Here is a 26,175-nt window from a genome sequence, read left to right as displayed (position 1 = left end):
TCGCTATGGTAATCAAATGTAACAATGTACATAAAAGCAATTTGGGAATCATAAATTGATCAATTCAACAAACATTGTATCTACTACATGCAAATCAATACAGATACAAAAACAAGTAGCACATAATCAGAAAGTGGCTCTCAACTCTATCAGACCAACATCCCGTTTTTGTAACAAATAGTTTATATTAAGCCCTACTTAGCTATCCTGAAACAATTCTAACCTACTTATACATAGTTTTAAAAAATGTAACAATGCCCCCCAATTGTCAAAGAAAAAGATTAATATACAATAAAGTATGCATTTTAATGAAAGTGCTCAACAAATTTAAAAAGTATCATAAAAATGGTAGATGCTTGCACTATATATAGAGTCATCATAAATATGATGATTAGAAATTCAAACCTTCCAAGACAGGTGTGTTGTTTTGGCAACTCAAATGGCACAATGTCACTGCAGTTGGTGGCACAGACTTTCCAAAATGGTGAACTCCTGATAAAGTTCCAAGCAAAACAACTTCAATTAAGAAACTGAATTAAGAGAAACTTCATTTCTGAAAAGTTGAGTACATATTAAGATGGAGTTGGATTCTAGGCTTATCATATGTTTCCTCCTATATGAATTTCTGGAGCATCTGAAAGTGTTGTGGGGTGCCAGATAATTCTTCAAAGCCCCTCACATTGCAGGATAGCAACCCTGGCTCTCATCCGCCAAAGCTCTGCCCACTAATTTCCACAACAGCCCTTAAAGAGCAATACTTATTCTACTGACAACCTCTAATCTAGAAGATTCAAACATATTACCTTAAGGAACAGATGCTAAAAGAGGTAGATGTTAAAGTGATTTGGGACTATGAACGAGAAAGCATGGAAAGTCCACAGGTAAATTGTCTTAAATGATGTTTCAGTTAGGCAAAGTTGACTATGTTGCAGTGACAACAGAACCAACCCCCAAAACATCAGTAGCTTAAAACCTATGTGTAATTTTCTGCATAACCTATATGTCTATCACAGATAAACTGGAAGCTTTGCTCAGCATCATCTCTCAGGCACTAAGCTAACAAAGGCTCCTTTCTACATATGTCCTTAAATGGCAGGAGAAGAACCAGGATAACTTAAACAGGATAGGCTGACTATCACTTCTGCTCACATTTGGTTGGCCAAAGTCATAAAGTCATATCACTGGTTCTCAACCAGGGCAACTTTGTCCCTCAGGGAACATATGGCAATGTCTAAAGACATTTTTGATTGTCACAACTGGAACAGGGAAGTCAGAGGCACAGTGCTACTGGTTATCTAATGGGTAAAGGTCAGGGCTGCTGCCAAACACCCTGCAATGCACAGGAAAGCCTCCCACAACAAAAATTTATCCGGCCCAAAATGTCAACAGTCCCAAGGCTGATAAACTTTGAACTACATCTAATTTCAAGGTGGGAGAGACAGAGAAGTGCAATATTACTATGTGCCAGGAGTGAGCCATCAGATTGGTAGAACAGTACTAATAACTACCACATGTAAAAATTTGTCGGACTAAAGTAAAATCATAGGAAAAAGCAGAGGAATAAGACTACAGATGTTTTGTCCAGAGTAGGTTCATGATGGGAAAGAGGGGGAGAAATCACAGCATGAGAACTGCATTAAAAAGAAAACTATAATGAGAGGATGAAGGATAGCTCTGGAAAGGGAAACAGAAAACTAGTTAAGAGACAGTGATCTGAAGAGTGATAGGGCACTAGATCAGAGGCATGGGCAATGAAAACAAAAGGGGAGCCAATGAAATACTTCTAGGTAGAACAGACTAGATTTTTTAATCAACTAAGTATAAGGTGTGAAAAAAACAGGACAGTCAAAAGACGACCCATTTCCTAAGTTAACTGAATGATGAAGAAAGAATAAGATTTAAAAGCAGTTAAGTATGCTAAGTTTTGAAGAGCTCAGAAGAGAAGTAAAGCCTATCTGAAAGTCTCTAACATATTGGGTGAAGTCACTGTAATAGAACAAACTATCCCATGGTGACAGTGTTAATGGGAGGTAGAGAGTCAGCAAGAGGGACAGAGGTTTGTCCTTGTATCTATCTTCCTATGTGTTTTGTCTCTATTCTTGTTATTAATCAAAAACTGTCACCTGATGGTGACCATAGGTCTAACAGCACTCCATGGACCACAAAGCCAGATAACCAAGCTAATTAATTTACTCTATAAAATAGAGAGGCTGAGTGCTGGCCTGAAGGGCTAACATGGAAATTCATAAACTTTAGCTAATAAATGTTAACATGTTTTTATTTCTCAGATGTCTGTTTACTTTTGAATTGCTGACTGTTTTACATATGAAACAAACATATATTTCCTAGAGGTTATAGGTATTTTGATGAATGATCAATAAACCAAGAGTATTGGGAACATTTGAGAAAAGTGCTTAAGTATAACAAGAAAGGAGGAGGAAAAGGCCTGGCCTGGTGAAACATCACCAGGAAGAAATTCTAATCACAGGTTTACAAGCAGAAAAAAAAAGGAGTATGCAAGTTGGCCTACAGCACAAGTTGTAGCCTAGATAGATTCTAAACAGAGGAACCTCTGAGTTATGGTTCGTCTCACTGAGGGCAGTTGGAGAACCTCCAAAAGCACAAAGGATTATACATACAGGTATTAATGACTATAAAAACCTGGGTGGGGATAACATAATCAGAATGCTTTTGTGGTAACTTTTAAGATGAACTTTTAAGATGAATTTAGATGTGTGCTTGTTTAACCAAAGGTCTTATATTTAAACATCGTATTATTACACCAGCTTCACCTTAAATAATCTTACTTAAAAATTAACATCTTTCTGGATAAATTGAGGTTGTTAAAAGAACAATCAACAAAGCCTTTAGTTCAGCAGTCCCCAACCTTTTTGGCACTAGGGCCTGGTGCTCCTATGAGAATCTAATAATGCCTGATGATCTGAGGTGGAGCTGAGGCAGTGTTGCTAGAGCTAGAGAGTGGCTGCAAATATAGAAGCAGCTTCACTCTCTCCTTGACGCTTACCTCCTGCTGTGCAGCCCCGGGGATTAGGGACCCACGCTCTAGATGACATCTGCTTTTTGTCTGCAAGCATATATTTCCCCTTCTGTAACAGTACTCATCATTTCCGAGGAGAATCTCCCCATCTGAGCAAGTGGGACAATCTCCTGCCTGGCTAACCAGAGCTACCACCTAGCCACATTAGTTATTTCAAATATGGGAGAGGACCGAAGTCAGGCCAATGAGGGCTCCAGGACTTCTGTTGGAATTGCAGAGGGAAACAAAGTTCTCTCTGCTGGAGATGAAGCTAGGAGTAGTTAGCCTGGAGCCTACCTAAGATTTTAAAAGGAAAGCAAAGTCAAGAAATACAGTCCTGATGATACTGGCTGGTTGTGACCCAGATCCAACACTGAGGCCAGCACTATTTCCAAACCAAGCCAATGAAGTTCCCTTTTTACTTAAGTTTGACTGCTACATGTTTCCCAGTAGGTAATAACTGAACAATAATTGAATTAATAACATTCTCAGAAATAGCTTGATACAATAAAACCATATAAACGATGGAACAAATCAGTAATCTAGTCAATAATACAGATAATTTGTTACTTTAAAATAGCAGCTGTTAAACTCTCTGGTCTCAAGTCCCCTATTTAATTCTTAATTATTGAGAATTCCAAATAACCTCTGTTTCTGTGTTACATCTATTGATATCTACCATGTTACAAATTACTACTAAAAAAAGTTTAAACATTTACTAAATTTAAAATAATAAACCCATAAGGTGTTAATATTAATGCTTTATGAAAAATAACTACTTTCTAAAACAAAAATGAGTCGGTGTTCCAAGTGGCTTTGTTTCCTATTTTTGCAAATTTCTTTCATGTCTACCTTAAGAGAAGACAGGTGGATTCTCATCTGCTTCTGCATTCACTCTGTTGTGATATGTTGTTTTGGTTAAAGTATATGAAGAAAACGTGCTTCACATAGATAATTAGAAGAGAGGAATATTTTAACAGCCTTTTAAGATAATAATGAGTATTCATCCTTTATTCAATACCAAAATGTAACATGGCAATTCATAAAGGTTAGTTGCAATGTGAAATCTGAATCCGTATCAACATACTTCCTAGCTCTGTTAAATCCACTGGTCTGTATTGCACTTTAAATGGATCTCCCCACCTCACATGATTTTGTAACGTCAAGCATTGGTCATCTGGAAGAATACTGGTTTAAGGAGTTACACAGATCTTGCAAGTAATTTCTCAGTTTTATTATGAAAATAATTTGAAATGCATGAACTTCCTAAAAGAAAAGGGTCATGGGGACCCCCAGGAGTCACAGGGCCACACTTTGGGAAACATTTTTTAAAAACTGGAAACTAAGGTAAATTTTAATAACTGATAACTGAAAAATACATTTCACAAAAACTTTTAAATGAAGAAAACTATTAAGTTATTTAGCTTATTCTTTCAAAATGAGTTGTATCAGAATCCTCGTCAGGTTAGCCCAGCCCTACCAAATATATTATCAAGAGTAGGGCCCTGTATTTATAAAGCACTCACGTCTGAGGTGCTGTCAGTTTTACAAAGCATTAATCTAGTCTATATTCTTCACTTTACAAATAATCAAAAGATAGTGAAACAAATTACAAGATCATGAATATATTCAACTGATTAAAAGACTAATTACATAGATGTTATATCACTTTTCTTTACTATTAGCCAGTTTCAAATCCATACACATAAACTTCTTCCTTAAACTAATTTTAGTAAGACATATCTATGCTATAGATGCACCTAGTGTGTTTATGTACTATGACTGCTGGTTTATCTTACCCCATTAAGTACTACTTCTGGTTATCCTTTCGCCAGATGATTCAATTACAATGACTGGCCCTCTATTCATATCCAATGCTCTAGAATTCACTAGTGAATACCACTGATAAATATCCTGAAATTGGTTTTAGATTTAGAAATACATTTTGACTTGAAAAAGACCTAAATTGCATATACATTTATCCACCTCAAGATAACAGAAATCATACCTTACTACAAAGACAAATATTCAGTAGCTGTCCTTTTTTTCCCTCAAATTATAAGATTTGCATTCTAAATATGCAAACTGGGGATCGATGAATTTTAAGTAAATTACTCCAATACACCAATGACTGTCAAGTAAAATCTATACTGTATTAGCACAAATTAAACAATAGGATAAGAATATTAAAATATCCAAAGCCTTTAAAATCAAGAAGTACTTGTTTTACTATACAGGTTCCCATGCCCCTTCCACTCCATTCCCATTCTGAATCTGTGTGTGGAGGGGCGGGGCATTCAGAGGGAGAAAAGAATATTTTAATTTTTTTAAATCGCTCTTCCAGAAACAGAGATGCAGCTACTCTTAGACCAGAGCTTCGGGTAATGTAGATGGAGAAATGAACATGTCTGCATAAATAATCTCTTAAAGAACTACCAACTAGTTGGGCTTGTTGAGCAACTTTCTCACAAGTGTTTAAATCCTAACAGCCAAAGCTAAAATCAATGCAACTAGCATCTCAGGAACCAATGAAGAGACCAGTTAATAGGTGCCTAGAAAATTTCAATGTTTGCAAACAGATCAACCTCCTATGAAGACCGAATTCCCTTGAGAGTTCAGATGTTAATTATGGCATCTATACAAAGTCTTTAATCTCTAAAAGGAGCCCAAGTAAGCATTTTAGAGTACTTTGAAAGATCAACTTCCTCTTTAGAATAGTGATGATATACAAACTTATCATGGGAAATAATAGTGTCCTAAAACCTGCAACCAGGCAGTTCAAACAAATTGTAAAATTAAGAGGAAAAAAGAGAGAGGAGGATAGATGAAGAGGCAGACTTGGAAGCAAAACAAAAGTGGCAATAACTTCAAGGGGCCCATTAAGTTAGATGTAAGATGATTTCATTGTGCATATGTATATCACCATATTAAAGCATATAAAGCAGACGCAAGTGGAAAAAAAAAAGTTAGGGGACCCAAATAAGCTCAACCACTTTAGAATTCCAATCTGGCTGTACCCTAAGCCAATGAATCACAATTCCTGGGGGTGGGATCCAGCCATCAGTGTTTTGTAAATTTCTCCAAAGGATTTCCAAGTGCAGCCAAAGTTGAAAACCACTGCCTTAAACCTTGAGAGTAAAAAGACAATAAAAAGATGAAATCCACACAGTTATAAGCTTTCCAACCTGCAAACAATTCTCATTTAAAATGTAAATAATAAAATATAGTTCTTGACCTTAAAGGTATTTACAATTATCTCCAACTTGAAATTAAGATGTAACAATAGACACTCTTTACAATCAGTCTCTGGTAGCTTTCTATCTTAGCAATGACATGATTTGCAGTAGCAAATAATCAAGACTTAAGTTATAAGATTCTGACCACCTATTATCCTAGTTTTACATAGGTAAGCACTACCCTCATTTTTATCCACTCTCATGGTTAAAATAAATTTTCCTGGATGCCAATCACACCACATAATAGAGTCAAGGTGACATGCCTAAAATACCTTGTTCCCGAGAAACTGAAATTCAGCCACATTTCCTATCACCAAAATTACACATTTTAGAATGAGAAAAAAAATCCAAAAATTCTAAATTTGACTCATTATCAAGCACATATTTTGACATATTATGACGTAAAAAGTATCATACTGAAAGTCACTCAAATGACTATCGAAACATATTTGTCAACTGGATTTCTCTTTTTAAAATAATCGAATCTCCAACTACTGAAAAAAAGTTCAAAACTTGGTAATTTAACAAACTTGTATTAAATTCTGTGTTATGCTGACCTCTTTTTTTCTTTTAGTGTAGAAAACAATAAAATCATTGAAACTGGTTAGTTTAATACATGATTAAACATTACCTCAGAGTCATCTTTAATCATCCCTTAAGCAAAACACAACAAACAAAAAAAAACCTGCCTAACTACGCTATCTTCTTGGGGGTGGGGGGGCAGGGAAGGGAATCCAAACATGTACAATGCGCTGAACGGCTAAAGCACAGATGTTTAAAAAACCATTCACTCTAAAATCAATGAATGAAAAATGAAAAAATGTTAGGTGTGATGTAGAGAGGAACAAAAAAGAACTAAGTAAATTTTAAGCATAAGAAAAATAATGTACGTTCTCACCAAAAGAGGCAAAATTTTAGGCAAGACTAAATACATATTTTAAATATAATAAACAAGGCAGAACATGTAGGGTTAACTGCCCTGCTAGAAGCCTCAGCAATTCACAGCTCAATTAGAATAGTGTCTAATGATGTTACTATAACACCAGCTCACTCAGAAAAAAAACAGCTTCCAAGCCAGAGAGCAGGAGTGTGGGCAGCATAAATGAGTTTTATACTTGCTCCCTAATTGGTAGGGGAGGGATCTGAAGGGGAATGCAGAAAAAAGAATTCATACGAATGGAGAAACAGCTCAACTAAAATGTAGCTTAAAAAAGTGAAGCACAGATTTTTAAATAAGATTTGCTGCTTCCTGGTAGAAGCAGAATTGCTTCAAGTAGCAAAGCCATCAGAAAAGGTCAATGATCCATATAAAACTTATTCCAAAAATTTCAGAGTGACTTTCTCAGCACAAATTTTCATTAACTGAAACCGACTTGAAGTTTTTTTTTTTTTTCCTAAGCTCAAGATTTAAAATGAGGGCACTTAGCTCAACAGAGAAATTTCTACTTATGCACTCCATTTCAAAAAATAACACAATTAAGATGTAATATCTCTTTAAAGCAACCTTCCCAAAAACCTGGAAAGCAAAGAAAATGCCACTTCTATTAACACTCACAAAACGATATATCAATTTTGTCTAGAAAGCTTTTAGTTTTAACTCCTACAATTTAAACCTACATAATTCATCACCACCTTAACACCTAAAGATACTCCAAATCTTAAATGGTTGGCCTGCTGCATTACTTTTGCTCTGTAACAAACTCAGTAAAGAAAACAAAAACCATGACATTATTGAAGAAACATTAATAAGAAATCGAATTTTAAATGTTAGTTTTATCAATCATTTACAATTTGAAATGTACTAACTTTCTAAAGAGAAAAATCCTTAGTAGAAAAAGAACAATTACACACTAGAACTTCATATGCTGTATTTCAACTGAAATAGTCTCTGTACGACATGGCAAAGGCAATTTATGAAATCCATAATAAAAATTATTCAAATGCAATGTTCCAAATCACTTTATGAAAGCATATATTTCTGTACTGTATTTTCTATTAAGACTAGATGGTTTCTTCCAGCAAAAAAGTACTGAACACCCCAATAATCAAACTGCTGAGACTAAAAAGATGCTAATTCTGACAAAAGTCAAAGGTTGTTAACAAAAATCAGCCAAGACTATATGTCTTTATAGAAAGTTAATTCGAAGTGATTAAAATAATTCCACATTATCTTATATTTATTATTCCTAAATAACTGACAGTTTCACCTTAAACTCTGGCGCAAAATAAATAAATAAATAAAGGCATTAAGAAACTAAATTCAAAATAAATAAATGAGAAATAAACATATTCATTTTTAAAGTTCACTAGGGTTTTCAACCTTCGACAGGGTTTTTTAAAAACTCTTTCCGCAAAGAAACCTTTCAAGTTAACTAAACACACCCATTTCTTTGAAAATCTTTAAAAATCTAGTTTGCGGCATGTGACGGAGCCACCGCCCTCCATCCTACACCAATTACACATCCAGTACCTGTAGTCCTAGCAATAAAATAAACTATGTCTTTTACTTTTTTATGAGGGGCGGGGGGGGGTCAGTTAGATGCTAAGATTGTTTCCCGCATAGCGCCATCACCCACAATACTCAAAAAGTAAGTAAACAAATCAAAGCCAGAAACGAATTAGAATGACACAACCAGGAAGAGAAAATTAGAAAAAGAGAAAACAAAAAATTTGCCTGAGAAAAGAAATTAAGACAAACCATTCACAACTTGCACTTAGACACCTAAGGCAATACGCTCGAGCCGACCCGAGGCGCTCGGGCGGGGAGGACAGTGAAACGACTCAAGAACAACAAAGAGGAGCGCTGGCCGCAGCAGGAGTCCCTGCCCGAGTTTAACTTGATTCTGCGACAAACTGCTAAGGGAGTTCGGGACCCGAGGACCGACCCCGGAGCCCGAGGGACGCGAGGCACCGAGGCTCAGCCCGTGCCGCCTGAGGGCAGCTGGCCCGGCGCGGCCCGTCGGCCGACCGCGCTCGCTCTCCGGGCGGGCTGCCTGCCTCCCGCGCGCTCCTCGCCGCCGCCGCCGCCGCCGGGAACCCGCCCCGGGGCGGGGAGGCCGCGGGCGGGGAGGCCGCGGGCGGGGTGAGCGGGCTCGGCCGGGGGAAGGGGAGGGGACATGGCGCGTTACCTGGGCTCGGGCGATGACGAGGGGAGTTCGCTCTCCCGCCGGGGCTAGTCCGCGGGGGCGCCGGGCCCGTCGCTCCCCCGGCGGCCCGGAGCGCTCCTCGGCCCCCGCCCCGACGCGTCCGGGCCAGGCCGCCCCTCCTCGGCGCCGCGCCGCTGCCCGCGCGGGCCGGGCCGCCTCGAGCTCCCGGGCCGCCCCGCGGCGGGGGGGCCTTTCTCGCGGGCCGTCCGGCTCCCCTCACCCGCTCCCGTCCCCTAGGCGGCCACGGAGCCGAGGGGAGAGAGCGAAAGGCCTCCCGAGGAAAGCAGGCGGTCGCGAACGCGGGCTCCGCCACTCGAGCCGCTCCGTTACCGCAGCGGCGACGACGACCCAGGGCCGAGGTGTTGCTGCCAACTTGTCGAGAGGACACTGAGCATGCGCGCGCGCGAAGACCACATCCGGGTAATTTCAGGGTTTGGCCCTTTTCCCCCCGCAGCTTTCCTTTCTCCAGGCTGCCCCCGCCTCCCGCCCGAAGTGACGGGAGGGTCGCTCTGCGCAGGCGCCCGCGGAGACGCTCCAGTCGCGGACTGCGCAGAGTCCCGGGCTGCGATCCGGCCCTGCAGGGAGGCGCTTCCCGACAGTGGTGCGGGGCAAGGCTTCTTGGAGAGCACGGTCACAGGATAAGTTAGCATCCCTTTGCAAAAAGTACCCTAGCAGCGCGGGTGAGCTCGGCGGAATAGTGGGCGTCCAGCAAGTGTTAATAAACAGCGATCAGCCAGACCTTGTTTTTGAGGACCTTTGTGGGCACAAAAATTAGACTTCGGCAGCTGCTAGCGGTTTACTTTGGGAAGAAACTGGCGTTGATTGCACCTTTCTTCCCTTCCTCTAGCTCTGGATTACTAGATTCAAAGGTATTTCAACTCACGAGACTCCCACACATTTGAGATCCTCGCCAGGTGTTACGAAAAGTGAGTGGTTCTTGTTGGAAGAGATTTAGGCGGAACGTCAAAGTTGAAAGGGACCTTTGAAGGCCTACGACACACCTGTTAACTAGGTTAACTATTGGGTAGAGAAAAGCATAAACTCTGCTTTTGACTTTATACTTCTTTTAGTCGAAAATATTACAAGAAGCATGTATTTCTTTTATGTTTAAAAAGTTTCAGAAAATTATAGATTTTTCACCCACCAGGAAATACTTCCGTTGAGCGTCTCACCAAGACTAATTAGAAAGTTCTAAAGTCATTTCTTAAGTCATAGAGCCCAGAAACTCTCTAGTCCCCCTCCTACCTTTCACACAGTGCCCCACCCCCTAACTCCATGCCGTCCTTGTCATCACAGATCAGGCTCTTCCCTCTTCTACTAGAAAGCCTCTAAAACGCTCGTTTCACTAGTGTTCCCTTATCCTTAGAGTCCATGAAGAATTTCCAAGTCTAGTTTTAAGGGAATTCATTTCCAGATCTTCCACTGCTATATTCACTATTTTCTACAATTGCTCAGCTTCAGAAAGCACCTGATGACACAGCGTTCCTCTTCAAAATTGCCCTTCTCCCACCTTAGATAAAAAAGTCAAAACTTTAACTTGGTACTAAGGTGATTCAATCCAAGACATAAAAACCTCCAGGGCAGTTCAAAGAGACATTTCAGAGACTGGTGTCTGTGCTGAAAAAGTAAACAACCTGAATTAAAGGGTTATAAATTCTTTCACAAATCAGGTGATTTCCAATGCTTTGTTACCAAAAAAATTGAAGGAAGATCTAAGTGATTATTAGGCAATATACCTCAGTCGGAATTAAAAGAATTGAATAACATTGCTATAACTAAATTTTTTTCATTCCATTCTATTTTAGGTATCTATTTCTGTATAACAGTATTACCACAGCAGCCTAAAACAACACAAATTTATAGGCTCACAGTTTCTGTGGGTCAGGAATCCAGGCATGGCTTAGCTAGGTCTTCTGCGAGATCACAAGATGAGGCCTGACAGGGAAAGGATCCACTTCCAAACTCATGTGGGTTTTGGCAGCATTTAGTTCCCTGCAGGATGGAGGACCCAGGGCCTTAGTCCCTAGCTGGCTGTTGGCTCCCTGAGTTCTTTGCCATGTGACTCTCTCCATAAGGAAGCTGACAATATGGCAGCTGGCTTCTTCAAAGTCAGCAAAAAGGAGAGTCTCAGTGTAAGACTTTGAATACAACCTTATGGAACATAAACTCATATGTGTAATCACATACAACCCATCACTTTTGCCATACTCTATTGGCCAGAAGCAAATCACAAGTCCCACCCCCACTCAAGGAAAGGAGACTACAAGGGTATGAACAGCAGGAGGTGAGAATCACATAAGATCACATTAGAGTCTGTCCACCACACCTAATTATGCAAATGACAACCCCTATAGGCTCAACCTCAGAATTTTTCTTCAGGTTCCCGTCATCTTCTTGCTAAGGGAAACCTGACTTTCTCCCAGTCCACTGCTTCCCTGTCCCTCATTCAAATAGTGGCAACTGTATTTTCAACCATTAAGTCCCTTAGATTGTGCCTTAAGGTGAGGTTAAGTGTCCTCCTTGCTCCTCAGCATTGCTTCCAGACCATCCTCTTCTCTCCTCCCTATTAACCTGCAGCTTTAAATCTTGTTATCCAGTACACCCCATCTTATTTTCATTCCTCTTCCTTTTTCACCATTTGCTCCGGCCAGTCATTCCAATGCCACTTCTGTCTTAATCCTAGGTTGTTATAATGTATGGTTAGATGATCTTCCCATTACCCTGACCTCTCAGTTCCTTAACTTCTCCTCCAAGGCTCTTGTCCTTCCTTAATTCAGCCACTCACTTCTATGGGCACAATCACAGAAACTTACCAAACTGCAATTTCTACATAATCACAATTTAAACATGTCACACTCTGAACACCACCTCATACTTCCATATTTCCCTATAGTGCTCTAATTCTAACAATTCTTCAACCCACATATCTATTTTCTCCCATCCTTACCCTGGCCAATCATTACAATCACTCCTTTGCACACACTTTCAACCCCCCTACTCTCCTCCCCCTTTGTCATGCTTGCTGAGCTAAACCACAGTCCTGATTCAAGCCAGTTTTCTACTTCTTCACGCCAGGATCCATGCCTCTGAACGTGACTAGAGAAGAACTCAATCACGCTGACTAGTTTCACTTTGATTTCGTCACTAGGAACCTCAAGTGGGCCTTTAGTGACGCCCATGAATTCTATTTCTCTCCTCCATTATTCTGGTTTTCATACCTTTCCTGTCCTCTAACCTGCACCTCTCCTGTGCTCCCATCCTCATTCTCAGTTAATAACCTTGCTTCCTATTTTATTGAAAAAATTGAAACAGTGAAATGAAAACTTCCACCTTATCTACCCATAGCCACATACTAGCATCTGTAACCTCCACTTCATTTTCCATGCTCCAAGCTAAAGCTAGTCCCTCTGCTAAGGCAACAGATCCCAATCTTGCCTTGCCTGCTTGATTATATATGCCTTCTAATCAAGACCATCACTGTCACTCCAGCAATTATTCCCACTCTTCTATATTATCAGTGTTTCACTCTCTACTGGGTCACTCCCATAGTTTACAAGTAGCTGTATTTCTCCAGTCCTACAAAATCTTCTCTTTGACCCTCTTCGACTGTCACCCATTGCCCCATTTCTTTGCTTTTCGTAACAAAACCTCTAAGAGTTTTCCACACTTTCTGACTGTATTTCTCCCATTCTGTAGCAGCAGAATACATGCCATATGATACAACTTACAGAAAGTTCAAAAACATGCTGAATACAATGTATATGATAAGACTACATACATACATAATCAAATCATAACAACACACAGGGTTACATATGTGGCATATTTTAGGTCTTCGGCTGAGAGGGTTTCTCACCCTCTCTTAAACTCATTCTATTCTTGCTTTCATCCTTAGCACTCTATTTAAACTATTCTCGTCCAGGTCAACAATGAACTTCACATTGCCTAAATCCAATGATCTAATTTCAATTCTCATCATAATTGACTTGTCTGTAACAGCTGACACAGCTAATCACTTGATTCACCTCATTTTTTCTTTACTGTACCCTGGTCATTTATCTCCTTCATCACTAGTGCCTCTCTCCTCTGTCCCCATTTCTTCCTTGTTGATTCCATCTCTTCTCCCAAACCTCTTAACCTTGTAATGGACCAGGGCTCATTTATTGGATTTTTTCTCTTTTCATTGGTGATCTCATCAAGTCTCCTGACTTTCAATAACAACTAAGATATATGATATTGTATCTTCAGCTCAGACCTCTCATTTAAACTCCAGATTCTGATACCCAGCGATCGACTGCCTATCTCAAATTTAACGTGCCACAAACTGAACAATATCCTTCCTCAAACTTGTTCAACTTACCATCTTCTCTATCTTATTGATGACAAGTCTATCCTTAAAGTTTCTCAGACTGAACCCCCTGGAGTAATGCTGGACATCCTTCTTTCATTTACATCTCACATCTAGTCTGGAGTCAGAGTATCCCTCACCACATCCACTGCTAACCCCTGGTCTGAGCCACCATCATCTCGTGCTTGGATTACTCTTCTAAAAGCTCTCCCAGCTCTCAGTCTTGCCCCTTAGAGTCTATTCTCAACATAACAGCCTGCGGCATCCTGCTAAAACTTGTGAAATCATATCACTCCTCTGCTTAAAACTCTGCAGTGACTCCTCATTTCACTCAAGGTAAAAGTCTATGTCCTTAACAATAGTCTACCACCCTACCACAAACATTAGCTCTCTAATCTCATCTCTTGTTATTCTCCTGGATGACTCTGCTGCAGCCTTAGTGACCTACTTTGTTAACCTTGGAAGACACCAGCCATGTTTCCAAGTTAGGGCCTTTGCATCATCTGTTCCTTCTGCCTGGTACACATTTCCCATAGATATCTGCATTACTAACCTCTTCACCTTACTTTAGTCAAATGTCACCTTCTCAGTGAGGCTCATCCTGACCTTGTTAAAATCACAACCCATCTAAACCCTTACTCTATACTCCAGACTCCCCTTACTCTGCTCTCTTTTCTCTTATCTTCTAGCTCTTATTTTCTAACATACCCTATCATTTACTTATGTGTTATGTTTGTAGCTTATTGCCTATAACTCCCCTCTAGAATGTAAGCTCCGTGAGGACAGGGATTTATCTGTAGTGTTTACTAATGTATCCCAAGTACATAGTGAAGTTATTCACACATAGGAGGAAGTGCTCAATAAATACTTGATGAATGAACAAGGTGTTTCATGCTTCTATTCATAAAAATGAAAACTAGGAATAGAGTTGACTCTGAATCCTATTTTATTCCAGTGAAAGTATTCTAGGCTTTAATATTAATAGTTTATCAAAATTTGTAATATTTTATGTTGTTTAGATCAATTAGGTATTCAAAATTGCATCAATAATAAAATCAAGATGAGTTTTTTAAACTTAGAAACTCAGTCAAAAAATTTTTTAAAGTTTATGTAAGGAAATATGATATACTGGTTAATAAAATTTTTCAGCCTAAAAATCTTTTATTAAAATGTTCAGGGGCAAGATAAGGAGAAAAAGAATGATATAAAATTTCTTTTAAAGAAAAGCTTGTTTATGTATTTTTAAAATAGATGACAGATGCATTATAATATCTTGATTCCCTTGGTTACACTTAAAGAATAATGTAACAGTCTTATTTTAAAATGTCAATATTTATGCCAGAAATAACAAGCTTTGCCACTATTAAAACTTAAGATGAACCACTTAGATCTTGATCTTTAAACGTACAAAAAGAAACAGTTTCTCAGATTTCTTTGAGGAGGTAAGCAAGCAAGAAATCTGGAAGACCACAGTCCCAAAGCACTCCAAGGAAGTTAAACTACCACCTTGCCTAAAACTTCTCCAGGAGAAACATCTCAATTCCCATATCCGTCTTTGACCTGGGCAGCCAAAGGCTTTAAAGTTTTCTTTCCCTTTTATTTTCGTTGATGGTTCCACTTTCTGTGACTTGCAGCTTCCCAGGCTCAAGAAAAATATAGAGCTTTAACCTTTTCATCCAGTGGTGGAGACAGAGAGCTGTCACCTGTAGCACCATCCAGTTAGGAAGAAATGGAATAATATATTAATAGGGAAGTGACCTAGCAATTGACAGCTCCAGGCACACACTACCATCATGACGTTTTAGGATTAACCCAATGTTTTTAAAAAACTATTCAAGCTCCCCTTGAAAATTATAGTGTTTCCCACATTCCTAAAAAGTACTATAGTAAATTTTGTCATCTCCTTTGGCTTAAAGTGTAGGAAATTATGCTTGAAGGTGACCGATGTGCATTTGACTATCAAGTGATTTGTTCTTTCAGTTTTAAAGAAGGCCAAAGACTTGATGCAAAGATGAGGAAAGAAGATGGGTGGAGCCAATGCTCTATTTAACTTAATTATTTTCTAAAAAGCTATAATAGATGCTATCCATGCCAGATCCAGCAAGGGCCACAAGGGTAGCTGTGGACAGGATAGGGGGTAAAAGGGTGGAGACAGGCAGGAAGGAATTAGGTGGGAGGGGAAGGGAAATTACAGCCCACCTTTGTCTAGCAGCAGGCCTCTACATATTAACAGAAGCTAGGGGGCAGCTGAAAATGAGGGACAGGAGCAATACAACAACCCTTTGTCAGTCCTTACCATTCACGCAATGAACATTTTACTCAATATAGGTGCCAAGTATTAAGGGATTCAGAGGTAAACCTAAACTAGCACATGCCCCTGGGGAAAGAGTGAAGTGTTAAAAGACAATTCTGATGATGTGAGAATGGAATACTGTGAGAGAAAAGCCAAGGAGTCACCTAATCTCGCCTAAGAGAATTCAGAAGTCTTCACAAGAAAGTAGCAGTTGAGCTAGATCTTGTGATAAAGCAGGAGTTTGCCAGTAGAAAAGGATTCGGTGGGGACTTTCAAGGCGGAGAAAACAGCCTAGAGATACAAAACTGGTTGAAGTATTTGTGGAATGGTAAAAAAAAAAAAAAAAAAAAAATCAATATGTAGCCATAGATACTTGCCATATACAAAACAAAATATAAACACAACTCATAAGATGTTACACATTACAGCATTGTTTACCATAACACACTGTTGGAAATAACACAAATGTTTACCAAGGAAATTGGATAAATATATTATGACACATCCATACAATAGAACAATATGCAACCGTAAAACAGAGTGAAATTCTTCCCTGTACCTATATGGGAAAATCTCAAAGGTTACTGCCAGATGACAAAATGAGATCCAGAACAATGTGTATATTATGCTATGTTTTCTTTTAAAAAGGAGGACATATAATATATATTTATAAGAATTATGGTTGTATGGAATGGAATGGGAACTGAGCAGACGGGTGATGGGTGAGGGGAAATTTTTCACTATATAATTTCTTTTATTTTTGAACCCTGTAAATGTATTACCTATTCAAAAAAAAATTAAATCGAAATGATTCTAACTTGAAATTCAATGTGAAAATGTATCCTGATTCCTCTCCTTTAAGACTCACTGATCCTCTAGGATCCACAGTATTTGTCAGGGTTGGTGTCCTTTCTGCTCCCAGACTGGGCAATGAGTTCCCTGAGGACAGAGATTCTCTTTCCTCACTTTCTCCAAGTGCCTCACACTGGGCCTTGCGCACAGCAAGCGTCTGAGAATGTTTGTTGAATGAATGCATGGAGGAGAGAAGAGGGAGATAAGGCTGCAAAAATAGCTTTGGGGCCCAACTACGAAGGGAAGACCTGCTGATGATCTGAACTGCACTGGGAGACAGATAGGTTTGTTTTGTTTTGTTTTGTTTTATAGTTTTAGTTGAGGTATAATTTACGTTTATAAACTTTTTAAGTACAGAGTTAGATGAGTTTGGGTAAATGTATACACTGTGCAACCAGCATCACAATCAAGCTTTAGAATACTTCTATCACTCCCAAAATTTCCCTTGTGAGCCTTGGCAGTCAATCTCCACCCCCATGCTCCTGGGGCCCCAGGCAACCGCTGACATACTTCCTGTTGCTAAGGTTCTGGTTTTTCTAGAATTTCCTGGAAAACCACAATGGAATCTTACAGTATGCAGTTATTGTGTGTATCAAGCAGTTAGTTCCTTTTTCTTATTGTTCACTTTGTTATATATTCCATTATGTGTATATATAAATCCATAGAAACAGAAAGTAGATTAATGGTTGTTGGGGGTTAGGAGAAAGGGAGATTGGGAGATGCGGGGTTTCTTTTGGATGAGACAGATATGTTTTGGAATTAGATGGTGCTAATGGTCGTACAACATTGTACATATACGAAAAGACACTTAACTATATACTTTAAAATGGTTAAAACTCATAGAAACAAACTGATGGTTGTTAGGGGTGGGGGCCTGGGATAAATGGGGAGATGTTGGTCAAAGGGTACAAATTTCCAGTTATGAGATGAATAAATTCTGAAGATCTAATATATAGCATGGTAATTATTGTTAACAATACTGTGTTAGATACTTGAAAGTTGCTAAGAAAATAGATCTTAAATGTTCTTACCATAAAAGAAAGTATAATTATGTGAGGTGATGCATGCACGCATTAACTAACCTTATAATGGTTGTCATTTTGCACTATATGCATGGGAGACAGATATATAAGGTATACACACCTTAAACTTATACAATGTTATATGTCAATTATATCTCATTTAAGCTGGAGGAAAATAAAATGGTTAAAATGGTGAAATTTATGTTATATAAGTTTTATCTTAAAAATTGGCATTTTCAGTAAGCATTACTAGCAATGATTACTAAGCAAATAGTCCTTGGAGGCTATTGGTTCAGACTGATTTGGTTCGGGTGCCCATTTCACTCCTTACTAGCTATTGGACCTTGAATAAATTATTCTAAGTCTCTGTTTCTTTATCTGTGAAACGGAGGTAAAAATAGAGCCTATGTCCCAGAGCTGCAGGGGGAACTCAATGAGATAATGTATGTAAAACCCTTAGCATGGTACTGACAAGCACCTAATCAGTGTTGGCTACTTTTTAATCCCCCTGCACCTGCCATATATCAAGTATATTATATGTCTTAATTTATTTGATTCAACATGAAGCAGGAATTATGCTCAATCTATAGGTGGTGAAACTAGAACCATCAAGAGATTAAGAATAACTTATCTCCATATTGAAGGACTTTTTATAAAAGAACTGGCTCATACTTTTCAAAAATGTCAATGTCTTGAAAGACAAAGAAAGACTGAAGAACTGTTCCAGATTGAAGAAAATTCAATAGCTATAACAAATGCTACGCATGATCCCGAATTGGGTATGGGGAAAAAATTGCCATAAAGGACATTATTGGGACAATTGACAAATCAAAATATGGACAATAGATTAGACAATCGTATTGAATCAATGGTAGATCCTGATTTTGATAACTAGTGTGCAGGGCCAGAACTAGAGTGTGAAGAGCAAGGCTCCTAGGATGCAAAATTTAAGGATGCCTTCTCAGGTCCACTCACTCTCAGGCCTTGCTTGCCTCCCCCTGGATCTGGCCCTGCCATTGTGGGGATGGAAGACAATGTCCTTGTTCTTAGGAAGTGCACACTGAAGTGTTAAGGGAAATGCATACTAATGTATGCAACTACCCCTCCAACTGTTTGGAAAAAATAACAACGTATAGGTAAAGAGAGAAAATGTGAAAGCATACGTGGCAAAATGTTAATAATCGGTGAATCTGGGTAAAGGGTATACAGAAGTTCTTTGAACTACTTTTGCAAGCTTTCTATGAAATTAAATCTAAAAAAATGTTTTTAGATTTAATTTCATAGAAATTAAATCTAAAAACATCACTTGTCAATGTGATGGAGTTCTCTTAGCCGAAGAGCTGGAATTGGAATTTGAACCCTCTGTTGCCTCCAGCCCTCTACACGGTGTTTGGTGTGGAGGTCCCCTGCCACCCAAATAGCTATAACCTGAGGCCAGGGCTTAAGATGGCCTCCTGACTAGGTGTCTCAAAAAGGAAGTGGCCCTCATGTATTAGAGCAGTGTTTCTTCAGCATTAACCTGACACAAACCACTTGGGGGTCTTGTTAAAAGAGAGATTCCGATTCAGTGGATCCAGGGTGGGGCCAGACAATCTACATTTCTAACAAGCTCCCAGGTGAAGCTGATACTGTGGGTCCCTGGACAAAGAGGCAAGGCCCTAGACAGCTAGGACCTAAAATTCAAATTTTTGGGAGAAGGGAATAATGGAAAGGAACACTAAATGATTTAAGAGACTGTGCACAGTTGTGATTCTACACACTTCAAATGCTTTTCAATGAGATGCTCAGCTTTCTTTTTTTCAAATATCCTTTCATTTAATTAGCACACGGTGAGCCTACTGGGTGCCATACTTTAGAGTGAGGAATTGAATGGTAATGAACACTACTGAAGGAGTTATAATTTACTCAATCTTCCCCTTCCCCCACCCCCAGGAGATTCCAAATCAGCCTTAAAGCTAACGAGTTTTTAGTCCAACAAGTGAACTTGGCATCTAACAGTTTCACTCAGTGTCACAGGCAAAAGAGGGAACATTGCAGGCAGGGAGTGCTAGAAATGACGATTTCACTAAAAGCAAACAACACAGACGGTTTTTAAAAAAGATAGAATTGGCATTTGTGCCGTGACATCATTTAGGTGATAAAAAAAAATCTTGTTATAATATTTGTAAGAAGAGTTTTTAGCTTTCGACTCTGCGGGGGCAGATAATATTACCTTAACTTCGCCCAAATCTTTTCTTGTTTTTAAGCATTTTTCTTGGAAGACCATGAGGGAAATAATTCACTTTACCTTGAACCAAAATTAAAGTCGCTAGTGTTTTTGTTTGTTTGTTTGTTTGTTTTAAGATTTAAGGATAATCAAGTGCTACCTTTTAGAGCTGGAAATGAGGTATTTAAAGAAGGATGCTGTGAGCATGTGAGTAGCACATACCTCAAATCTACTCCTCGGGAACCAGCTATGTGAAGGATAAGGCTAGCTGGCTGGTTCCAAGATTCAGCCTTTTTAGTCCCCCTCCAAGAGAATGTGGCCAGCAGAGACTTCACCTCTCCGAGGCTTTCTGAACACTTGCCGCTCTGAGATTTTTCTTTCCCTTCCTCCCAGTGGCTGCTGCTGCCTCTCGGCTTTTGCTTCTTCCCCTTTCCTTTCCCTGACTTTCACTTCCCTGGCACTTCTGACAAGCTGCACCCAGCTGCTGCCTTTTAACTCTCCCAACACTTCCTGCCCTCCTAGTACTCCCTCCCCACCTATGACAATGCTTACAGCTCAGCTCAAAGGCTGGCCCTCGTTAGTGACCCTGTGACCTGCTAGAGAAGCTCTATGGAATCTGCTTCTAAAATGTGCCACAGCCTTCTTTGAGGCCCAGGGAGACTCATCCAAGGCTTGAGTACCTGAGCATCTATGCATGCAAGGAAATGAGAACTCAATACCCTTATGGCCCCAGGCCCCTGAGGCCACCCGTGGTAGAAGCTGTTTCTCTCCCTTCTCCATTTTAGGGAGGCTAGTTTTCAGGTCAGCTCCTACCTGGCTTAAAAATAACACTAATACTCTAAGGAAAATGCCCTGGCTCCAAAGGCCCTTTCCATCCTGGACACCTGTCTGCCCACCCCAGCACACAGATAACTGGAGTTCTTCTGAACTTGCCTGAGGCTACACGGGTTAGTTAGAGTTCTGGCTCTGACTCAGGTCCTAACCACAGTCTGCAAAGGCTCTTTGGAACAGGATCTTTACTGGCGGGTTTGACCCAAAGGCCCAGGACTGTGGACGTCTGCTGTCCTCCCCTATAGCCTGCCCTCCATCATCACTGCTCCACCAGGAGCAAATTGGAATTGATTCTTCAGCCAAGGAGAAGGCCACTGTGGACAGTCAGGCCCAGGCCCAAGATTTGCCCTCCCTTCTGCCCCCACCTTTCCCAATCTCTCTCATCCCATCATGAGACCCAGCCCTCCTCCTATCAATGACTCCATCCCAGCTGATCTCATCCTTGACTTCCTGCTGTTTGGGATGTTTACATCCTACTTCATTAGGAGACAGTAGGTACAGGCAGAGATTACGGATGGGCTTTAGAGTCAAAGGAACAAGTGTTCAAATCCTGACTCCATCTCTGTGTTCCTGGGCAAGTTAATGACTCTTTCTCAGCTTTAGTTACTTTGCCTGTAACAGTAGGTATCATCACACTTGTTTAAATTATTTTTTCCCTGAGAGTAAAATGAAAATTTTATTATCCAACAAAAATTTGTGTGCCGTTTGCCAGGCACTGCCTTACATGGGGGTATAGTGTATGAGTCAAATTCCTTGTCTTTAAAGAGCTTACATTCTAGTGGGTGATAGAGATAATAAACATGGCGCCAAAGGAATGATATGATATTGAATAGTGATTACTGCTATTTTAAAATAAGATCATAGAGAACGATAGGATTTGGAGAGGGAGTAGAGTAGTATTTTAGATTGGGTGCTAGGGAAGGCTGTCTGAGAAAGTGACTTTTGAGCAAGGACCTTTATTCAAACCTGAGATTGTAGGATTGTGATTACTACACTTATCACGATTGAAAAAGGTGAATTGGTTTTTATAAATCAATCTGTTTAATATCCATAATTCCTAGGTAATTAGGAATTATGCAGGTTCATATATAGAGTAGTATCAATTTTGGAACATCAGTTAGGATATTACTATATGCAAATGATTGAAGATTCAAAGTATGGATATACATAACAATGTAAATAGATGCTACAGATTTTTGCAAAAATGCCTAAAAATGGTCTTCAGCAGATGCTTCTAAACTCCCTCTGGATTGCAGCTTTCGAACAAAACAAGAACCCAATGAATTTGGATCGGAGATCTCTAAAACCTTCTCCACCCCCACAGCTGTCTTTATTTAGTACTAAATTTAGAGCAGATGGAGAAACGAGCAAGCAAGACAATGACTGCATCTGCTAATAAATTAATACCACTGAGCCAAGCAAGTAGAAAAATCTAGAGTGGTCTCTACATGTTAGCTGAGCTACAAAGAAGGCAAGGCCTCCTGCTTTTGAAGAGCTTATAATCTATATAATTTAGGCACAATATTACTGTTTGCTAACATTTATTGAGGACCTACTATGTGCCAAGCACTATTCTAAGTATTTTACTCATATCAACTAATGAAATAACCCCATGAAATAAATACCGTTATATTATCCAGTTTATAGAGGAGGACACTGACTTTCACAGAGATTAAGCGACTACCCAAGGTCACATGGCTAGTGACAGAGCTGAGATTCCAAAGCTCTTAGCCACCATGCTAAAGTGCTCTTCTAGAAAGACACTGATAGGAATAGACTGCCCCTATGACTTGCTTTATATTTACTATTTATTCATTGTTTTTTAGAAGCACACCTACCCCTCTTAGAATGTTCTACAGGTCTGTACACAGCACTCATGCTGAGCCTTCCGCATAGTAGGTGCTCAGTTGGTATTTATTGATTTGATCATGGGCAATACTATTTTTGATACCTAGGTTGCTTTGACCATAAAATCATCTTAAGAACTTAAAGAAGCTGACCAATGCCTCGAGAGATGTTCAGAGGCTTGATTCTGCCTAGCTTGTGCCTATTACGTATGGTCACACTGCATTGCAAGTCATTTTCCCTCCTCATCCTTTCCTGGAGACTGTAAGCTCCATGAGGTCAAGGATATTGTCCAAGTCATCGTCACATCCTCAGTGACCAGCCCAGCACCTATGAGGAGGTTGAAAGGTGAATGGCGGAAGCCCAGCTGGCAGAAAGAAATGTGTTGGAAGGATACTGGGGGAGCTCTCGGATTGAAGGAAGAGGAAGAGCAAGAGCTGCAGGATCAGAGGAACTCTGGAGACTGGACTAGGGCTCCGCGCTGCTGGGGCCGCCTTTCTTTCAATCCATTTCTGCCTCTGCCTGGGGAAAATACATTCCCCCAGAGTCCTTAATTTACAGACTTCTTGTCAGTCGATGTGACACAACAGTCAAGGGGCTACTTCCTCACCTCCAGCTCCAGTGAAAACCATCTTGAGGAAAACCCCAGTTGGCCCTCAGCTACGATCACACCTCTGGCCAATCACTCTGGAGCACTCCCATTATCCAAGCCTAGAATGTGGCTTATCCCTGGGGGCTGGGAAGTGGGCTACCATGAAGAAGCCAAGTGTGGGACTGAGGAGAGGATGTGGAGGCATGCCAGGTAGTCAAAAACAATGGCTACCACACACCTAGTAGGCCTTAAATTATGAAGACTGAGGATACGGGCTGAGGGTCCAGAGTGAATTATTTCCTTAAAGAATTGATTCCATGTTAAAAATGGTAGGGCTTCCCTGTCATTCAGTTTGTATTCATTCATTCATTCAACAAATATTCTATGAGTGTCTATTAAGGGCCAAACACCGTTCTAGATGCTGAGTATACCTGTCAGAAACGAAACAACATCCCTGTCCTCCTGAATTTTCCATTTTAAAAGAAGGAGGCAGATAATAAATAAATGAATATGCAAATACATACTATGTCAGCTGGTAATAAGTGTTATGGAGACGATTAAAGCAGGATGAGGAGAATAGGAAGTACCGGAGAGGGGGTTTGGGGTTTTACAGGATAATCAGGCCAAGCGGCAACGATAAGATGACATTTAAGCAGAGACCTGAAGGAAATGAGAGGGTGAGCTCTGTGAATAGCTAAGGAGGGAATGTTTCAAGCTTAGGAAACAGTAAGTGGAAAGGCCCTACGGCGGGGCTTGGTGTGGAACAGCAGGCAGGCAGAAGGAGTGGGGACATGATAGGAGATGAGGTCGGAGCAGAGGAGGATTTACCGCAAAGCCAAGAGCACTTGCCTGAACTGCTGTTCTTGAGTGGAATTTCAGGAGTGGTTTTGAGTTCGAGGTGGGGTGGTGGAGCCAGGCCGCAATCTGGAAGCATTTCTACGTAAACGTGTCAGGTCAGTTGCCTGAAAAGATATCAGAAGAAAGGGGCCTGCATTAAATTGTTGTGATTTATTTTCTCATTCTAAATTAACATTCAATTCTGTACCCAATTTTATATTCATAATTTGTATTCTTTCTCTTAGCGAGGACCCCATACCCTCTTCCCCCTTCCTCCCTTTGCCCATGGTGTAAGCTTCAGGTTCAGCAAACTCTGGATCCCACCCTAGACCAGAGAGATTGAGGGTGGCAGTGGGTAGGGCTAATCACATAGGACCTGGTAGACTGTGGTCAGAATTTTGTCTTTTACTCTTGGAGTGAGATCTGGTATTATTGGAGAGTTTTGAGCAGAGCAAAGACATGACCTCAATTATATTTCTAAAGCATCATCTGACTGCTGACATTGAGACGGACTGTCCAAAGCAGCACTGTCCATTGGAGTACAATGTAAGCCACATATGTAATTTTTAATCGCCTAGTAGCCACATTAAAAATAGTAAACAGAGACAGAGGAAATTAATCTTAATATTTTTCTTTAATTTAATATGTCCAAAATATCGCATCAGCATATAATCAATGTAAAAAACGATTGAAATATCTTAGACTCTTCTTTTCATACTGTCTGAAATCCTGTTAATATTTCCACTTATAGCATATTTCTGTTTGGACTAGGCACATTTCAAGTGCTCCATAGTACATGTGGCTAGTGGCTTTAAAACAAATGGAAAGTGATGTGCCCTGGCCCAACCCTGTGCAAGTTGGGATTCCCTACCCACCCTCTGGAGCACTCTGAGGGCATTCCACAACTCCATGGGAGTTAAAGCACGTCTAAATGATGAGGGAACAACCTAGGCTCCAATTTGAGGTTTAATAGTGATTATATCTAACTCGTATAGAGCACTTTCGGTTCTAAATGTTTATGTATGTTAAATCATTAATCTCTACAACAATTTATCCATAGCAATACTATTGCTATTCCAGATTTATAGATGAAGAAACTGAGGCATACAAGAGATGAAATAATTACCCAAGACCACATTCAGTCTTATTTGAGAGTCCGCGCTCTCACCTGTATATATACCAGTGGTCCTCCTGATAAAATTTTTCAGAATTCTTTTTTCTCCTTGTGCTTGTTTTCCATTTTACTTCCCTTTGTTGATATTACACTAGTCCCTCCTTATCAATGGGTAATATGTCTCAAGAGCCCCAACAGATGCCTGAAACCATGAATAGTACCAAACCCTATATATAGACTGTGTTTTTGCCTATACATACAAACATACCTGTAATACAATTTAATTGATAAATTAGGCACAGTAAGAGATTAATAACTAGTAAAGAATTAGAACAATCATAATAATATATTATAATAAAAGTTACACGAATGGCTTCGGAGCCATTATTAAGTAAAATAAGGGTTATTGGAACACAAGCACTGAGATACCTCCACAGTTAATGTGATAACAGAGATGGCTACTAAGTGAATAATGGATGCGGGGCCTGTACAGAGTGGAGGCCCTGGACAAACGGGTGAGTCTCATCCTTCGTGAGGTGGAGTGGGACAACATGAGATTTCATCATGCTACTCACAATGGTGCACGATTTAAAATTTAGGAAATGTTTATTTCTGAATGTTCCATTTAATATTTTCGGACTGCAGTTGAATGAGGTTGACCACAGGTAACTGAAACCACAGAGAGCAAGATGCAGATAAGGGGGGGACTACTGTATTCTTAAGCTTCAACATCTTTTATTGGTCACCATGTCATATTTTTCTACAACAAAATATGAATATTTTTTGAAAAATTTTATTTCTTGTGACCACAAGAGT

General features: G+C 39.9%; 2 protein-coding genes across 4 annotated transcripts in view; one reads left to right on the top strand and one right to left on the bottom strand.

Annotated features, from left to right (window-relative positions):
• SMAD4 (SMAD family member 4) overlaps positions 1-9,539 on the bottom strand; it is a 51,907-nt gene extending 42,368 nt beyond the window's left edge. Inside the window, exon 1 of one of the 3 annotated variants that reach the window (XR_004953728.1) lies at positions 9,402-9,538. The gene's annotated coding sequence lies outside the window, so the exon portion shown is untranslated. Of the gene's footprint in view, positions 1-9,401 lie in introns of all 3 variants that reach the window. The other 2 variants (XM_016148784.2, XM_016148781.2) reach the window with 2 other exon arrangements.
• LOC118610046 (serine/arginine-rich splicing factor SR45-like) overlaps positions 9,390-26,175 on the top strand; it is a 29,988-nt gene continuing 13,202 nt past the window's right edge. Inside the window, exon 1 of the mRNA XM_036230052.1 lies at positions 9,390-9,839. Within this exon, the coding sequence (XP_036085945.1) occupies positions 9,415-9,810 (396 nt within the window). The 5' untranslated portion in view covers positions 9,390-9,414 and the 3' untranslated portion in view covers positions 9,811-9,839. The remainder of the gene's footprint in view (positions 9,840-26,175) is intronic.

This window comes from Rousettus aegyptiacus, unplaced genomic scaffold (genome assembly GCF_014176215.1).
Source record: "Rousettus aegyptiacus isolate mRouAeg1 unplaced genomic scaffold, mRouAeg1.p scaffold_m13_p_12, whole genome shotgun sequence".
NCBI classification, from domain to species: Eukaryota; Metazoa; Chordata; class Mammalia; order Chiroptera; family Pteropodidae; genus Rousettus; species Rousettus aegyptiacus.
Note: the sequence above shows the minus strand (reverse complement) of the source record. Positions and strands in the feature narration are given on the sequence as shown.